The sequence below is a fragment of the Natrix helvetica genome (genome assembly GCF_964273705.1).
Source record: "Natrix helvetica genome assembly, chromosome: 15".
Classification (NCBI taxonomy): domain Eukaryota; kingdom Metazoa; phylum Chordata; class Lepidosauria; order Squamata; family Natricidae; genus Natrix; species Natrix helvetica.
Window position 1 is genome coordinate 8,557,356 of NC_138565.1, and position 18,907 is coordinate 8,576,262.

The 18,907-nt window shown below is 45.3% G+C and overlaps 2 protein-coding genes across 3 annotated transcripts; both read right to left on the reverse strand.

Moving 5' to 3' along the window:
• Nucleotides 1-756: 756 nt before the first annotated feature.
• On the reverse strand, nucleotides 757-3,829 carry LOC309399626 (uncharacterized protein). 2 transcript variants are annotated; one of them, XM_081967639.1, is made up of 2 exons: nucleotides 3,604-3,829; nucleotides 757-3,210 (listed from the first exon to the last, which is right to left on the reverse strand). In XM_081967639.1, exons 1-2 carry the CDS (start codon nucleotides 3,641-3,643, stop codon nucleotides 1,592-1,594), a joined length of 1,659 nt encoding a protein of 552 aa, XP_081823765.1. In that variant the 5' UTR covers nucleotides 3,644-3,829; the 3' UTR covers nucleotides 757-1,591. The 2 variants fall into 2 exon arrangements, with proteins under 2 accessions (XP_081823765.1, XP_081823766.1); XM_081967640.1 differs by having other exon boundaries at nucleotides 3,417-3,829.
• Nucleotides 3,830-7,244: 3,415 nt separating this feature from the next.
• On the reverse strand, nucleotides 7,245-15,116 carry LOC309399340 (uncharacterized protein; the record flags this gene model as incomplete). Its single annotated transcript, XM_081967076.1, has 4 exons — nucleotides 15,027-15,116; nucleotides 14,158-14,867; nucleotides 10,687-10,854; nucleotides 7,245-7,326 (listed from the first exon to the last, which is right to left on the reverse strand). Exons 1-4 carry the CDS (start codon nucleotides 15,030-15,032, stop codon nucleotides 7,245-7,247), a joined length of 966 nt encoding a protein of 321 aa, XP_081823202.1. The 5' UTR covers nucleotides 15,033-15,116.
• Nucleotides 15,117-18,907: the final 3,791 nt, after the last annotated feature.

The window sequence follows — 18,907 nt, forward strand, 5'->3', positions numbered from 1 at the left end:
GGACCTTACAATGCCCTGAGTTCAACAGAAGAGGCAATGAGATGGCAACGCCTAGCCTTGAAAACACCCACTGCCCCACTCCCCCCCCCAAGGTCAAACATAACCCTGATGTGGTCCTGAATGAAATCGAGTTTGACATCAGGGGCCTAGATGAATCTTTTGCTAATCACTTAGCTGATGAAGAAGAAGCACAGAAATGCTTTCACAGTCCTGACAACTGGGAAACACCTAGTCTCTGCACCTAGTTGGAGATCAAAGAGGTCCCTAATGAGTCTTATTCATTTAAAACATTCTTATAACTGCCTGTCCTTCAGTCAACTCTCTGCTGCTCACAAAAACCAGTTTTAAAAACTATACAACACATAAAAACATAAAACATTGAAAATAAAAACCAACAAAGAAAAGACTGGCATCAATCCATGCCAACTTATCATTGTCTGATCTCCCAGCGCCTGGGGAAAAGCCAGGGGTTTAAGGCTAAAAGGGTGGGGTCCCTTTGAGGATATGGCTGGTATCTCACAAAGGTTTGTTGGCCTTCAAGAGTCCCTCGTAGCGGTTTCTGCTGGAAGAGGAATCCAACTGACAGGAGTTTCAGGTATCTAGGGAGAGTCTCTACCGATATTTGTAAAACTAACATAGATTTTATCAAACAATGACAGGGAGAAGCTCTTTCAGACCCACAACAACAAAGGCCAAATTAGCCTTGGATTCAACCAGGGAACACTTGCTTCAATTAGGATCTGAGTGGGATGATTATTTAAAGCAGTTTATTAGAGGATTGTAGCAAAGATATTTCCATCAATGAAAAGAGGGAATCAAGGTCACAAAACTGGGTTTCATTTTATATTCCATACAATAGAAAAAGTAGAAAAAGAGAGTTGATTGCATGGAAGAAATCATCCTGCTAAGTTGCATTTACATCAAAGACATGGACGGTAACATCCCATAATATTAAGCATGACAACTGAAATGAGCATTGCATTAAAAGAACATTCACAAGGGAAACGGCATCATGAGTCAACCTAAGTCTCTTCTAAAAAAGTACAATTTCAGGAGGTTCAAACAGCATGTACAATTGAAAACGTCCTTTGTTATTCAGCCTGAGACAGTCCCATATTTGGCAATTATTAATTACTCTACTTAATATCTTCTTTACTCACCCACCCCCCCAATTGGAATTATTACAGTTATTATCGTGAATATCCTTATTTTGTTGCTTTGTAGGTACACTGAGAGCTTGTGCACTCGAGAGAAATTCCTAGGGTGTCTATTTACACTTGGCCAAATTGAATATGCAATTGAATTCAATTCCTTGAATACACACTGTGACTGAAGATCTTCTCACACTCAGGCATGTTTATCATTTTTCTCCCACGTGAATTATTTGGTGTCGATGGAGCTTTCTATGCTCAGTATAGCTCTTTCCACTCTCCAGGCATTTATGTGGTTTTTCTCCTGTGTGGATTCTTTGATGTTGACAGAGGTGTGAAGTACTAGTGAAGCTCTTTTCACACTGAGACATCTGTGAGGTTTTTCTCCTGTGTGGATTGTTAGATGCCTTTGAAGATGTCCATTAGTTTTGAAAGATTTTTCACATTCCGGGCACTGATATTTCTCTTCTCTCTCCTGGATCCTTTTGGGAAATCCAGGGTCTTCCAAAGGACCCTCTGTCCTCCAGGCATATATTCGGTTTCTCTCTCCAGTGGATCCTTTGATGTCTATAAAGGTGGCTCCTCTCACTGAAGCTCTTCCAACACTCCAGGCATTTATGAGGTTTTTCTCCCCAATGGATCCTTTGATGTTTATAAAGATCGCTGCTAGAAGTGAAGTTCTTTCCACATTCCCAGCATTTATGAGGTTTTTCTCCTGTGTGGATCCTTTGATGTGTATAAAGGCTGCTCCTCCGACTGAAGCTCTTTCCACAGTCAAAGCATTTATGAGGTTTTTCTCCTGTGTGGATCCTTTGATGTCTATAAAGGTTGCTCCTCTCACTGAAGCTCTTTCCACATTCCAGGCATCTATGAGGTTTTTCTCCTGTGTGGATCCTTTGATGTATATAAAGGGAGCTACTACGACTGAAGGTCTTTCCGCAGTCCAGGCATTTATGAGGTTTCTCTCCTGTGTGGATTCTTTGATGTACATAAAGGTTGCTCCTTTGACTGAAGCTCTTTCCACACTCCAGGCATTTCTGAGGTTTTTCTCCTGTGTGGATTCTTTGATGTACATAAAGGTTGCTCCTCTGACTGAAGCTCTTTCCACACTCCAGGCATTCATGAGGTTTTTCTCCTGTGTGGATCCTTTGATGTCTATAAAGTTTGCTCCTCTGAGTGAAGCTCTTTCCACACTTCAGGCATTTATGAGGTTTCTCTCCTGTGTGGATCGTTTGATGTATACAAAGGTTGCTCCTGTCACTGAAGCTCTTTTCACACTCCAGGCATTTATATGGTTTTTCTCCTGTGTGGCTCCTTTGATGTTTATAAAGGTTACCCCTCTGACTGAAGCTCTTTCCACACTCCAGGCATTTATGAGGTTTATGTCCTGTGTGGATCCTTTGATGTCTATAAAGGTTGTTCCTGTGACTGAAGCTCTTTCCACACTCCAAGCATTTATAAGGTTTCTCTCCTGAGTGGATACTCAGATGCATTTTAAGAACATTATTTCTTTTGAAGCTCTTTCCACATTTGAGGCATTGAAATTTCTTTCCTCCCTGCTGGATCCTTTGGGGATTCCTGGTTCTTGCAAAGGACTCTCTGCCCTCCAGGCATTTCTTCCCTTTCTCTCCCCAGTGGATCCTTTGATGTTTATAAAGGTCACTGCTAGAAGTGAAGCTCTTTCCACATTCCAGGCATTTATGAGGTTTTTCTCCCGTGTGGATCCTTTGGTGTCTTTTAAGATTTCCATTTCTCTTGAAGGATTTTTCACATTCCGGGCACTGATATTCCCTTCCTCCCTCCAGGATCCTTTGGGGATTCCGGGGTTTTCCGAAGGACCCTCCGCCCTCCAGGACCGTCTCAGAGTCTCCGCCCGTTTCCTGGTCCCCGCATCGCCCTCCAGGCAGCCGCCTTTCCCGGGGTCCCCGTGGGCTCATCCCTCCTGCAGCCCCGGAGCCTCCCTGCTTTTTCACGCCGTCTCCCGGGGAAGCCGCACAGGGATCCCCTGCAATCAGGCGGCGCTTCCTTCCTTCCTTCCCCGCCGAGCTCCTCCGTCCACCTGCAGGGGAGACAGAGAGGCAGATCACGGCTGTGTCCCGTTCCCTGCAGGGGAGGCTCAAGCTGAAGCCTCCGCCTCCCACGGGTCTCCCGCCCAGCGTCTCCCCGTCAGTCCAAACCTCGGGCGCTCAGCCTCTCCCTGCTCACAGGTCTCCCTTCTCCAGGGGGATTCCTGGACTGCTACTCACGGCGTCCCCTGCGCCCTACCTGCCTGAGGCCGCACGCGCACCCACATCGGAAAAATTCTTCCCGTCGCTTCTCTGTATCTGAAAGTGAGGGCTAGACAGGCCTCCGTCCCGTTTTCGGGCAAGCTCCGCCTCTTCCTCTCCTGGCAACGCCCCCTGCAGCTCTCTTGGTCTGATTGCGGAAGTAGGGAAGAAAGCGCTTTTCCTACCAGATCGTGTCATTTGCATCTGTGAAACTTCTTCGCTCATCCCTCCTGCAGCCACGGAGCCTCCCGGCCTTTCCCCGCCGTCTCCCGGAGACGCCGCGAAGGGACTTCATGCTCTGGTGCGGCTCTTCCTTCCCTCCCCCTCCGGGTTTTTCCCTCCTCCTGCCGGGGTGGGGTGGTTGAGGGAGAGAGGGAGATAGAGGGGCGGGTGACGGCTGAGTCCCCTTTCCCGTAGTCTCTTCCGAAAAAGACGCTCCAAGACTGCGACTCCCAGCATCCCCTGCGTCATCTGGGCTCTTCTGTCGCCGATTGATGAAGCTCCCTCGTTGCCCGTTTTGTTTCCGGAAGTGGTGGCTTCAAGCCTTTTCTTCCCCAGAAGTTCCGCCTGTTCCTTTGCAGAGACCGGTCCCAAGCAGTCCTCCTGCCAATCGTTGCCCTCCCCAGAGCGACCAATGGGCGTCCGTCTTCCTTCAACCAGCCAGAAGTGCGTCCGGTGTTGATGGTTACTATGGTTCCCCGCGGAGGTGGGGGCGGAGGGCTCCCTTTGATTTTTGGTGTCCTTCTCCCCCCCCTCTTTCCCCCAATTGAGGCCGTGGGAGATCAGGGGCTCTTCTGGGGCGGAGACCTTATAGCCTCCTATAAAGGGAAGCCAGAGGGCTCCTATGATGGAGGCACAGCAGGAGAAAGCAAGGGACGCTCTTTCAGTCCAGACCACCTCACAGGGTTGTTGTTTGGGGAAGAGAGGAGGGAGGGGTCACCGTGGTTGGATGGAGAGCTCCAAAGACCCCTCAGTCCAACCCTGAGCTCCAAATAGTCTCTTTTCTTCCACATCTTCTTCTCTGCCTCATTTGCAGAAATAACAAAGGCAGAATCCAAAGAAATAAATAAACTCTCCATATGTACTCAAGTGTGTTTTTAAAAAGCAACGACATGGCTTCTATTTGATGCAGGGAAATTCTTCTTTCTAGATAGAAGAATGTGGAATTCTTGCACAAAAGGAGACCGTCTCCACTTAAAGAGGACCTAAGGAGGAGAATCTCCTGCCAATGGTTCCTGCTAGTGAATTTCCTCTCATTCTAATCAAGCGGTTCTCCTTTCATTGTCAAGGCCAGGACTGAAAAGATTACTTTCTGCATTTGGGTCTTACTGTGCTGAAAACCATTTGGCTATTAACTATGATAAATCAAAAGTACTAGTGTTTACTAGAGCCCAGAAATTGTATAACTGGGATATCAGTGGCAATGCTGTTAAGCAGGTTTTCCATTTTAAGTATCTAGGTATCCAATTTCAGAACACTGGTGCCTGGACTAGACATCGAACCCAGGTGCTGAACTCGGCCTCCTGTAGTCACTAGCAGATTTTAAGATTCTTTTATACCCAGGGTGGCCAGTTCATTCCCTCTGCCCTATGTATTTACAAAGCCAAAACGCTGGCCCAAACTCTTTATGGCATTCCCATATGGATACGGGGCTTCAAGGACTGCATTGAAAGAACACAGGCTGCTTTCCTTAGAAAACTTCTGGGTCTTCCCCCTTGTGTTGGTTTTGCCTCGATATACCTGGAACTAGGCATTCGATTGGTGGAATGTATGGCCTGGATAAACACCTTTAAATGGTGGTTTTGGGTGCTCTTTCTGGCAGTTCCTGGCAGCTACGTCTCCTTGGTGTTCACAGACTCCCATATTTCTCACTGGGAGAAAGAGCTGCTGAAGAAACTTCATCTGCTAGGTTTCACGGAGGATGCCTTGGGAAACTACGACCTCAAGGATGCCCAATTTAGGATAGTCCAACGGCTCGTGGACATTGATTTACAATATCTACAAGCCAGAGCCAATAAAACTTGCTCCCCCCTGACTCTCAACCAAGTTAATAACTATGGATTGAGGATGGCTTCCTATTTTTATACCCTAACCATTCCCAAGTATAGAAGAGCTTTTTCCCTAGCTCGCTTCAATGTCTTGCCTTCAGCACTTCTGGATGGTTGTTACAAGAGGCTCCCGATTAATAAGCGGCTATGCCCTTCTGTCAGAGCTGAGGTTGAGACAGCGGAGCATGTCCTTCTATTTTGCCCTATGTATAGCGCGGACAGATCTAGGTTACTGTCTCTTCCCGAAATCGTCCCCTCTGGTCCTGATGGCTGTGATCTGTATGTGCATTGCCTTGGGGATGTCTCCTCGTACATCACCTCTCAGATTTCCAGGTTTGTCTTGAGAGCTGTGACCATTAGAGGAGAGAGCTGAATCCTCCCTTAGTTGGGCTTTTGGTGACTGGCTGCTGTGTCTCTTTTGTACTGTTCGTGTTTGGTCTGTGACTTTGGGATGCAGGAGACAGTGTCTCACCTAAGCAGAAATCATGGAGGGAGCTCACCTGGGATGATGGAACAAAACACAAAAGAGCATGGCAAAAGAACGGGAACGTGACGGGAACGTGATGGGAAGTTCATCCAGAGCTACATTAATAGTGGAGCTTCCCTTGACAGAGGCAGTCTACATACAAAAATCTGCCTTTTGTGAGAAATGGGCAACTTGATTTATTGCTTTTTTCACCTCCTAAGACATTTGCTTGACATTGGTGTATGTGTAAAAGGTGGAGCAGGTCACCTTTGGTAGGATGCCACAGGAGGCCTGTCATCTCTTACAGAATTCTGGTGGCTTCATGACCTCATCCATGCAGGCTAAACTGACAGTTACTGTCAGTTATCACAGTAAAGATGCCTTCTTAAAGAAGCCAGAGGGCGCCTGCATGGCACTGAGGCTTGTTAAAAGATTGGCGTCAATCCGTCCAACTTCTCATTGTCTGATCTCCCAGCGCCTGGAGAAAAGCCAGGTGTTTAAGGCTAAAAGGATAGAGGCTTTTTGAGAATATGGCTGGTATCTCACAAACCTTTGTTGGCCTTAGAGAGGGTTTCTGCTGGAAGACAAGGGGACCATTGAGGGAATCCATCTGACAAGAGTTTCAGGTATCTGGAGGTGGTCTTACACCGTATGGACATTTGCAAAACCCACATAGAAAAGATGGTATCAAACAATGACAGGGAGAAGCTCTTTCACACCCACAACAATAAAGGCCAAATTATGCGGTGATCCCATGGGGCCCCACTAGCAGTGGCGACCTGAGGGAATTTTGGCCCGGTTTGAGGCTGCCTCTCATACCGGGGGCGAGACACATGAAAAGAAGGCTGTGACACCGTTCGGGATGAAATCGCCGCCCCGAACAGTCTCGGGGAGCTCTTTTTATTAGGGTAAAAAAGAGGGCAGGGTTCTGTGAATCGTACACAATAGTTTCCTGTGTAGGTGTGGCAAGTCATAGAAACATACAGTTCATGGTTATGTGGTTGGAACAGGATATGCAGAAATATACACAGTGCAGCTACATTTTCTACATTGCAAGCTGTTACTTCCTCAGTTTGAAAGTCCCTGTTAAGATGGTTTCGATATTACTTTAGCTTTGCAAGCATAGCTTTCTAATTTGGGATCTCCCAGTGGGCATCCATCTCAACCCGCATTTACTACTCAATTTATTCCAGTCCCAAATTCCATATATGTGTTCCAATCAGGAAAACTGATCTGCACATATACCATGGTGACCTTGTTCCCACATCTCCTCTGTTTTTGTTTTTTAAAGACACTCTTCTTTGTCCCCTTCTCAGTTGGTTAATGTGAAGGGTGCAGTGAGCGAGGGGATGCTGCCAGAGGCTTGTTCAGTGGTGTCCTTGTTCTCATCCTCACTGTTTAAGGTGAGGGGAACTTTTGCAGACACCTCATCTTCCTAAGGCAGGATTTGATAGGAGCCATGAGTGTGTAGCAACGCATAAACTTGTGTTGTTACCCTTTTTTCAGCCAATAATGACAAACTATTGGAGATAGTACGAACAAAGATTGGCAAAACACAGGGTAATATTATGCAGCCTAAAGCAATCATTCCAATAAGCGCAACTACAGTTTGCAAACCAGGCAATTTTGGCCACCATCCACTAAAGGCATCAGAGAGGTCCATCCCCTTCCATGTTTGCACAGGATTGTTGGAGACCATGGTTTCTCAGGGCAGGTGCCAGGCAGTGGAAGGATTTTTGTGCAGGTTCTGTAATGCTGGAGAGCTTCCTTGTGGCAGAATTATTCCGTTTGATGCACAATTCCGCAGGAAATGAGATAAAAAGTGTCACTGAGTAAGTTTTGTTCATAGTGTGATGGTTTGTAAAGTCATCTTCTTACAAAGGGCTAGAAAAGGACTATTATCAGGAGAGGGATATCCCTGCAGTTGTCTATACAAGGCATAAACCTGACCCTGGGCCAACGTGAGATGTGGTTTTGGGATTAAACATGTAGAAAGCAAATTTTCCATATATACACTTCAGACAAACAAAAGGCATCAGTTTGTGTGATGTATGCAAGCTGTACCCATAAGTCTTGTTTCATGTGTTGTTCAAGCGAATGTCTGGGTGATATGACAGCTCAAAATACAGTCATTATCAATAAAACACAAAAATTGCAGCACACAAATTCTCGGGTGCGCTTTGGTGGTTAAATTCTTCACATCTCCCCATGTCACTGGATGACTGGCATGACAGGATCGGGTTGGTGTAGAGTCACCGTTGACATCTCTGGGATAGGAGTCAGGGGTTGGTGGCACAACATCTTTGGCTGGACCCTGTAGATGTAAACACAGCAGCCTAGCCCCACCCCCAAGTAATTAAAGTAATCGGTCCTAAACCATGTTTTGTCTGGTAATTGGTGTAAATATACCAGATGAAGAGGCAAACTTGTTTTTTGTTGAAAATGCCTCTGATAAGCGGTCGAATTAGAAATTGAAAAATTCAATTGATTCAAAGTAAATTAAACAAGGGTTGAGTTTTGTTTTGCAGGGCTGGGAGGCCGAGGCATTTTTCCTCTTTTGATTTATTCAGGGCATGTTTGTGAGTCAGTTCAATTGGGCGTCCCAACATTGCAAAGGTACGAATGCAGTGGTTGATAAGTGTCAATGGAAACATGTAGATATTTCCACAGGGCAAATGAAGCATATTGGGTGACATCCATTTGCCAGATCTGTCAGGATTCAGTGCCCCTGGGATTTACTCCCATAGGCACTGAATGTGCTTGACGACTGCATGTTGGGCATTGTTGAATGATTGCAGCCGCTTCTGTTGAAGAGAGATCAAATTGTTTCATAAATGCCTTTGAAAAGGCTGATGGCTTCTGATGTGAGAAACATGAAAGGAGTGTTGTCTTTTTGAAATAAGAGTTTGTAGGGAAAGAAAAAGGACAGCAAGGTAGGTTCAATAGAAGGAGAGAGATATTTTTTGCTTAAAGGGTTGAAAGGAGAGTTCCAGAGGAAAGGTACAGTTTTTGGTTTGGAGCTTCTTTGTAGATTGTTCCTGTTTGCACCGCCCCCAAGGGCGCGGCACTAAACCTTGAAATGACCAGGTTTCCCACAATTTAAACAATTTCCGGTAGGGCGGGAAGAAGCAGATGAAGAAGCAGGAAACGCGCCATTTTGTTGCAACGCAGCAGCAAGAGCCCCCATCTTGTGGTCAGTTGTACCCACGATGCGACAAGCCTGAAGGAAATCAGCTAAAGTAACCCCGGGACGATTTGCTATCGGTTGAAGAACCTTTTGACAATCCCTATTAGTATTTTCATAAGCCAATTTCAGAGAAACTTCCTCATTATCAATTTGTCTTTCTAGATTTCCTTGTAAACTGAGCTGGATTCAAACAAAAATGTTACTCACTCTCTCTGACTACATATTGTAATTTCTAAGTCATCTCTGTAAGAATTCCTAATAGGGCAGCAACTAGCGCTGCCGACAGACAAACAAACAACAGACCAACAAACAATTAAACAAAGAAACGTGACATCTGTTAAACATACAAGGTGCGCGCAAACATAAAAACATAAAAGAGGGAAAAAAACAGCTTCAAAAATAAAACAATCTAAATAAAATAATTGAGTCAATATTAAAATTTTCCAAAAAGCAAAGTTGAATTAAAACTTCAGATGCAGGCATCAGATATCACCCTTTACCCCGCCTTTCTCGGCTGGCAGGAAGAGAAAAGAAAAAAAAATGGTGAAAAGAACACAGCCCCCCTCCTCCTGCCTTCTCACCAGGGGCAAAGAGGGGGGTGAGAGGAAAGGAAAAAATGTTTCAAAAACACCTCTTTTAACACAACACGCTCTGCTTTTTCAGCCAACAAACCTTACATTTCAAGCATCCAATACTGACTACATACACACTCATTCACACCTATAGTTACATTTCTTTTGCAATAAATCAGTCATTAAATTTATTTCAATGAACTAGCTTACCCCCAAAGCAGTGAAAACCCAGGCAGTAGTTTTAATCACAAAAGTGATAGGGCCCTTTAACGACTGTCTGAGTTGGCCTGCCTCAAGGCAAAAGCACATTCATTTTGCTGGCCAGCAATTAATTAATATAATCACATTAATGTTACTATCATTATAGATGCAAAGAACGGTAAGTCAAAAGAAATTAAATGCACAGAGGGGGAGGATAGCAAAAGCAGAAGTCAGGAAAGGGAAAGCGAGAGTTGTATTTTTTCCGAGGACACATAAATCATTTTTGTACTAGGATTTTGATCCCTGATGAAAGAGAGGGCGAGATGTTACAGACATGCCCCTCCTTGGATTTTTACACTCTCTTTTAAAATAACGCTTTTCTTGAGGTTTGCTGCCTTGCAATAAAGCAGCTACTAACAAATTAGTTTTATAAGAAGATGTTCTTATGTCCTGACACACTTCAATCATATCTGCCAAATGTATTTTAGAAGGTAAATCAAATTCTTTTTTGATATCATGGGCAGGACTTTCCGGTTATTTTTAAAATCAGCCAATTGTTTTGGTTTATTGGTAAGAGTTTGCCATGATTAAGACAGAAGGCCAATTAATTACTTTTTTTTTTCTTCTTCAAACGAGGGAGAGATTTCCCTCCATTTGAGGCAATTTTAGTCTCCATTTTTGATGCGAGGGATGGTCTTATGCCCTCTAAAGGCAGCTAAAGAGGATCGGTTAGTTCTCTCAGTTCGTGAAAGGTGCTGAGCTGGATCCTGAGGAAACTTTCTGCCTATACTTACTGAAGAGTCTCGAATCGTCTCAGTCCCGATTGAGATGAAATGCGCGCGGCCGTTCCCAGGCGAGTAAGTACAGACAGTCCGAAGCGTCCTTCCCAAGGCACGCTGAGCCGAATCACGTCGGGGTCACCAGTTGCGGTGATCCCATGGGGCCCCACTAGCAGTGGCGACCTGAGGGAATTTTGGCCCGGTTTGAGGCTGCCTCTCATACCGGGGGCGAGACACATGAAAAGAAGGCTGTGACACCGTTCGGGGTGAAATCGCCGCCCCGAACAGTCTCGGGGAGCTCTTTTTATTAGGGTAAAAAAGAGGGCAGGGTTCTGTGAATCGTACACAATAGTTTCCTGTGTAGGTGTGGCAAGTCATAGAAACATACAGTTCATGGTTATGTGGTTGGAACAGGATATGCAGAAATATACACAGTGCAGCTACATTTTCTACATTGCAAGCTGTTACTTCCTCAGTTTGAAAGTCCCTGTTAAGATGGTTTCGATATTACTTTAGCTTTGCAAGCATAGCTTTCTAATTTGGGATCTCCCAGTGGGCATCCATCTCAACCCGCATTTACTACTCAATTTATTCCAGTCCCAAATTCCATATATGTGTTCCAATCAGGAAAACTGATCTGCACACATACCATGGTGACCTTGTTCCCACAAAATTAGCCTTAGATTCAACCACGGAACACTTACTTCAATTAGGATCTGAGTGGGATGATTATTTAAAGGCAATTTATTAAAGGATTGTAGCAAAGAGATTTCCATCAATGAAAAGAGGGAATCCAGGACACAAAACTGGGTTTCATTTTATATTCCATACAATAGAAAAAGTAGAAAAAGAGAGTTGATTGCATGGAAGAAATCATCCTGCTAAGTTGCATTTACATCAAAGACATGTACAGTAACATCCCATAGTATTAAGCATAACAACTGAAATGAGCATTGCATTAAAAGAACATTCACATGGGAAACAGCATCATGAGTCAACCTAAGTCTGTTCTGAAAAAGTACAATTTCAGGAGGTTGAAACAACACGTACAATTGAAAAAGTCCTTTATTATTCAGCCTGAGACAGTCCCTTATTTGGCAGTTATTAATTACCCTTCTTAATATCTTCTTTACTCACCCACCCCCCAATTGGAATTATTACAATTATTATCATGAATATCCTTATTCTGTTGCTTTGTAGGTACACTGAGAGCTTGTGCACTCAAGACGAATTCCTAGCCTGTCCATTCACACTTGGCCAAATTGAATATGCGATTAAATCCAATGCCTTAAATACACACTGTGACTGAAGATCTTCTCACAGTCAGGCATGTTCATCATTTTTCTCCGACGTGAATTCTTTGGTGTCGATGGAGCTTTCTACGCTCAGTATACACTATATTGCCACAAGTATTCGCTCACCCATCCAAATAATCAGAATCAGGAAGTGTTCCAATCACTTCCATAGCCACAGGTGTATAAAATCAAGTACCTTGGCATGCAGGCTGTTTTTACAAACATTTGTGAAAGAATGGACCGCTCTCAGGAGCTCAGTGAATTCCAGCGTGGAACTGTGAATGGATGCCACCTGTGCAACAAATCCAATTGTGAAATTTCCTCGCTCCTAAATATTCCAGTCAACTGTCAGCTGTACTATAAGAACATGGAAATGTTTGGGAACGACAGCAACTCAGCCACGAAGTGGTAGCCCACGTAAACCCGTCCAACATCAGTGTGTGACCTCACAAATGCGCTTCTGGAAGAATGGTCAAAAATTCCCATAAACAGACTCCTGAAGCTAGTGGAGAACCTTCCCAGAAGTGTTGAAGCTGTTATAGCTGCCAAGGGTGGACCAACGTCATATTGAACCCTAGGATTAGGTATGGGACTTCACTTGTAGTAAGTTCATATGCGAGTAAAGGTAGGTGAGTGAATACTGTTGGCAATAGAGTAGCATTTATGTGGTTTTTCTCCTGTGTGAATGATGTCCATACAGAGTTCCTCTCCTACTGAAACATGTTCCACACTCAAGGCATTTATGTGGTTTTTCTCCTGTGTGGATTCTTTGATGTTGACAGAGGTGTGAAATACACCGTATGGACATTTGCAAAACCCACATAGAATAGATGGTATCAAACAATGACAGGGAGAATCTCTTTCAAACACACAACAATAAAGGCCAAATTAGCCTTAGATTCAACCAGGGAACAGTTGCTTCAATTAGGATCTGAGTGGGATGATTATTTAAAGGCAATTTATGAGAAAATTGTAGCAAAGAGATTTCCATCAATGAAAAGAGGGAATCCAGGACACAAAACTGGGTTTCATTTTATACCCCCTACAGTAGAAAAAGAGAGTTGACCATTGAGGGAATCCAACTGACAATAGTTTCAGGTATCTGGAGGTGGTCTTACATGGTATGGACATTTGCAAAACCCACATAGAATACATCAGCGATGACGTACCTTTTTTGGCTCGTGTGCCATAAGTGAGGGCCGTAGATATGGGACTTCACTTGTAGTAAGTTCATATGAGAGTAAAGGCAGGTGAGTGAATACTTTTGGCAACAGAGTAGCATTTATGTGGTTTTTCTCCTGTGTGAATGATGTCCATACAGACTTTCTCTCCTACTGAACATTTTCCACACTAAAGGCATATATTCGGTTTCTCTCTCCAGTGGATTCTTTGATGTCTATAAAGGTGGCTCCTCCGACTGAAGCTCTTTCCACATTCCAGGCATTTATGAGGTTTTTCTCCTGTGTGGATCCATTGGTGTTTATAAAGGTTGCCCCTATGACTGAAGCACTTTCCACACTCCAGACATTTATGAGCTTTTTCTCCTGAGTGGATCCTTTGATGTTTATAAAGGTCGCTCCTCCGACTGAAGCTCTTTCCACATTCCAGGCATTTATGAGGTTTTTCTCCTGAGTGGATCCTTTGATGTATATAAAGGTGGCTCCTCCGACTGAAGCTCTTTCCAAACTCCAGATATTTATCAGGTTTTTCTCCTATGTGGATCCTTTGATGTCTATAAAGGTTGCTCCTCTGACTGAAGCTCTTTCCACACTCCAGGCAAGTATGAGGTTTTTCTCCTGTGTGGATCCTTTGATGTGTATAAAGACTGTTCCTCAGACTGAAGCTCTTTCCACACTCCAAGCATTTATGAGGTTTTTCTCTTGTGTGGCTACTTTGATGTATATAAAGGCTGCTCCTCAGAGTGAAGCTCTTTCCACACTCCAGGCATTTATGAGGTTTCTCTCCTGAGTGGATCCTTTGATGTGTATAAAGGTTGCTCCTCTGACTGAAGCTCTTTCCATACTCAAAGCATATATGAGGTTTCTCTCCTGTGTGGATCTTTTGATGTTGATAAAGGTTGCTCCTCTGACGGAAGCTCTTTCCACACTCCAGGCATTTATGAGGTTTTTCTCCTGTGTGGATCCTTTGATGTTCATAAAGGCTGTTGCTATGACTGAAGCTCTTTCCACACTCCAGGCATTTATGAGATTTTTCTCCTGTGTGGATCTTTTGATGTTGATAAAGGTTGCTCCTCAAAATGAAGCTCTTTCCACACTCCAGGCATTTATGAGGTTTTTCTCCTGTGTGGATCTTTTGATGTTGATAAAGGTTGCTCCTCAGACTGAAGCTCTTTCCACACTCCAAGCATTTATGAGGTTTTTCTCCTGTGTGGATCTTTTGATGTGTATAAAGGCTGCTCCTCCAACTGAAGCTCTTTCCATACTCCAGGCATTTATGAGGTTTTTCTCCTGTGTGGATCCTTTGATGTGAATAAAGTTTGCTCCTCTGACTGAAGCTCTTTCCACACTCAAAGCATTTATGAGGGCTTTCTCCCTTGTGGGCCATTAGGTGTCTTTGAAGATTTCCATTTCTCTTGAAGGATTTTTCACATTCCGGGCACTGATATACCTTTCCTTCCTCCTGGATCCTTTGGGGATTCTGGGGTCTTCCGAAGGACCCTCCGCCCTTCAGGACCGTCTCGGGGTCTCCGCCCGTTTCCACTCCCGAGCATCGCCCTCCCAGCAGCGCCCTTTCCCGGGGTCCCCCTGGGCTCATCCCTCCTGCAGCCTTGGGGCGTCCCGGCCTTTCCCCGCTGTCCTTTGGAGAAGCCGCGCCGGGACCGGCCAGGGCCTTATCCCGGGCAGCGCTTCTTTCCTTTCCCCGCCGGGCTCTTCCGTCCTCCTGCAGGCAAGAAAGAGAGGGAGGGCGGGTCACAGCTGCTTTCCCTTCTCCGCAGGGGAGACCCAGGCCGAAACCTCCGCCTCCCAGGGGCCTCCGTCCCAGGACTTTTCTGACCGCAGAGCCTCTCAGTCTACGACTCGCACCAGTCCGCGCGCCTACCTGCATCCGGGCACTTCCGTCGCCTAATCTCACACGTCTCTCCGTCGCTCCTCTGATTGCCTCACTCTGGGCGAGGCCTCTTCCTCTCCTCCCCTGTCGCTCGCGTCCGTTTCTCCGATTGCGAAGAAAACTTTCTCTTCGGCGCCGGAGCAAATTTGCATGCGGCGCCTTCTACGCCATCCCATTGGCGGTGCCCACTTTGTGACTCGCCCCTCGCTCCTTACTGGCGTGCCGTTCTGGCCGCTCGGCGTCTGGACTCCTCCCCCCTTTGGCTCCGCCCCTCTGTTGCTGGCTCTTCCCATCCGCTCCCTTCCGCCCTGCGTGGCCTATCCGCCGTTCCTGCCTTAGTTCGCCCCTCCCCCCAACCTGGTCCCTTTTCGAGACGGGGCTGCTCTGACGGGAGGGGGGGAGATTTGCAGCCATCCCTCTGCAGGCCTACCTCGCAGGGTTGTTCGGAGGGGAGACCTAATTGGGGAGGGAGAAGAGTCCAGATTAACCCCCGGAAAGTGCATAAGGAGGGGAGGGGGCGGAACGGGGGGGGGGAAGGAGTCGTCTGTCGTGCCCCTCCTCTGGTGCCCCCCAACTTCCTCTTTCTCCCTCCCACTGCTCCTCACCCCCTGCCTCTTTCCCCCCATCCCCTCCCTTTCCTTCTCACCTCCTGCCCCTCCTCTTCTCCCCACGCCTGCCCTTCTTCTGGGACCCCCACCCCTCTTCTTTCACCCCCCCACCCCTGCTCCACCCTTTTCGTCTCCCCACACCTCTCCTTTTCCCCATCCCCTGCCTCTCTTTGCCCCCATCCCCTCCCTTTCCTTCTCCCCACCCTTGCCCTTCTTCTGGGACCCCCACCCACCTTCTTCTGGTGCCCCCCCTCCCTCCCTTAAGCTCTGCAGTCTTTTGTTGTGGCAGAATCTGTTCCAGGGAGGCTGGAATTCCTTTTCCTGGCCTGGATCTCTGGAGGAGAAATGAGGCCTGAAGTTCAAAACTCAGGTAGAGAATTTCTGCATCCTGAAATGTCTCACCATCCTTTCTCTGGAGGCCTTTGGGTGAAAGAGGCTTCAGCCCCCAGGCAGAAATAATGGAGGGAGCTCACCTGGGATGATGGAACAAAACACAACATGGCAACCGAAAAGGAATTCGATGGGAGGTTGACCCGAGGATGTATAAATGAGTCTTAGTGGAGCCTCCCTAGAAAGGGGCAGTCTACATCCAGCAATCTGGATCTTCTTTTGTGAGAAATGGGCAGCTTGAGTGATTTGTCTCCTTGCCTCTTACAGACATTTGCCTGGCATTGTTACAGGTAGAAAAGGTGGAGCAGGGGAGGTTTGATAGGCACCTGTCATCTCCTTGGGAATTCTTATGGCTTTATGACCTCATCCGTGCAGCCTAAACTGCCAGTTACTCTCAATTGCCAGAGTGAAGATGCCACCCAAGAGGTTGGTCAGTCTTCAGAGGGGCTCCTGGGCTCTGGGGAAGCTTCCCTCTATTTGTAGCCCATTTATCAGTGTTGTATTCCAAATCTTCAACTCAATTTCTGTTCTCAGGAAAGGGGAGGTGGGTGAAGATGTGCTCCAGAGAACACCCAGCTCCCTTCCTTCTTCCTTTTAATTAGTCCTTGATTGTTTTTAATCATGTGGGATTGTTGCTTCTAAAGCCAGGGGCTCCCAGTTTGGTGTGGAGCTGAAAAGGGATGAATTTCCTCCACTTTGGGGAGACTTTTACCTTTGTAAAGGGGCTTCTTTGCTCACCTGAACATACAAATACAAATCACCAAGAAATTCAAGCAAAGCAAAAATGGTTGATTAAGGGTCATGTAAAGAAATATAATATTCAGTCCAAGCAACACATCAGTAAGCAAATGACCAAACTGTCATTCCCTCAATGGACAATAATGGCTGCAAAAGTTGATGGAGTTAGCAGAGGCTGCTAAACGGACTGATTAAATAACATAATTTTGTTTCTACTTGGAAACCACTTTTGGATTTTGTGCTTAAGGTGGGAAAAAAACTTTGATTTTGGGTTTTGTCAATTCGATTTGATGCTACAGAAACTATGTATTATATAAAAATAAAAAGTTGAATGCTATGTCGTTTATTGTACTGCATTAAAGGAATCGAGGAAATTAATGCTTTCCCCTCTACCATACTCTTTTCTCTCTTCCTCCACTATTTTACCCTAAACTTGTATTTTTCTTTGTTTTGTATTTTATCCTACGATAAACTATTAAAAAATTGAAAACAAACAATTAAGTGCACTGATTGCTTGTGAAGTTTGAACAGCAGAAAACATTGATTCCAGATATAATTCACACGTGACAAATTTATATCTTAGTCTTTCCCAGCTGGGTTTGTGCCTTTCTTGAAAGTTGCAGGTGTATTCAGACACTCAGAATACTCTGTGGTGTAGTGGCTGAAAAAGCAACTTCTCACATATTAAAATAAAGAGCCTTAGTCAGGAAGGGGAAAACATGCGTTCTTAAAACTTAAAAAAGAGGTGCAGATTCCCATGTTAAGAAAGCTAATATGTCATGTCAAATTCGTGATGAAGCCTAAAATGTGAAGCTAAAGGATGAAACACTTTGTTTAACTTGCTGTGACTCAACTTGCTTTCTTAGACTTTGCCTCAGCCTTCTGCTCCTCTCTTCTGGGCCTTTTCTCAAGGGGTTTCTTGCTGGGGAAATACTTGGTTGTGTAAACAGAGGCATAGAATCAACATCACATGAATTATTTCCACCACCTTATAAAAGCTTAGTAAGGCCACACTTGAATACTACATTCAATTTTGGTCACATCATTACAAAACGTTGTTGAGACATTGAAAAAAGTGCAAAGAAGAGCAACTGGGATGATTAAGGGCCTGGAAACTAAAGGATATGAAGAACTGGATAAGGCTAGTCTAGAGATAAGAAGGACTAGGGATGATATGATAGCACTGTTCCAATATATGACAATTAACCAGTGGAACAGCTTGCCTTCAGAAGTTGTGGGTGCTTCATCCCTAGATGTTTTTTACAATAGACTGAACAGCCACTTGTTTCAAATTAGAAGGATATATAATAATTAAGTATTAATTATATATAATTATATATAATTAATTATTAAATTAAATATATTAAGTTTAAAGAGGAAAAAATAATAACTTGGGCTAAGAATTTTGGCTATGCAATAAATTAGGTAAATGGCAGAAATTATGGGATGGAAACTATAATCTTTATAAAATGTTGTAGAGATGGCTGTTTTCACCTGCAAGAATAGCGAATATGTACAAAGATAAATCTGTTAATTGTTGATATGTAACCAAATACCCAGTTCTTATTATCATATGTGGTGGACATGTCCAAAAGGAAAGAAGTTTTGGAATAAAATCCATATTTTGGGAGGGGGAGGGGCTTCCGGGGGAAAATGGCGGACCTTCTCAAAGCTCCGTAAACGATGGGGCTCTTTGGCAGGGACAGCAGGCGTTTTCGGCCCCCGTTGGTCATCCTGGGGGCCTAGAATTCATTAAGTGGCAACCCTGGCTATCGTTGTTAATAGCTTGGACCCTGGGCGGGGTCCAGATAGCCAGGAGGACGGAGGCAGAGGAGGAGAAGGACGGCGAAGAGACGAGAATTGCAGGGAATGCAGAGGCCGAGCCGCGGCAGTGAAGAAAAAAAAAAGAAAAAAAAAACAACAAGAGCAGAAAGGAGGAGGTCTATGTGGCTGCCAGGGCGGTGGAACAACGGGACAGCGGAGGAGCGACTCCAGGAAGATAGCGAGTCGGTGAGGAGAACGTGTGGGAGGCGAGCTACATCCTGCTATGCGGGGGCGGCGTCTGGATCTAACCGACGATGGCGACGGGGCGGCAGAAATGGCGCTGGAATATCGGGCGCCCTATTTCTCATCTTT

Excerpts from the sequence above, each read along its gene's own strand:
- LOC309399626 (XM_081967639.1), bottom strand. The coding sequence starts at position 3,643 with ATGAGCGAAGAAGTTTCACAGATGCAAATGACACGATCTG. Across the intron at positions 3,211-3,603 it reads GATGCAAATGACACGATCTG|GTGGACGGAGGAGCTCGGCG; the intron begins GTAGGAAAAGCG and ends TCTCCCCTGCAG.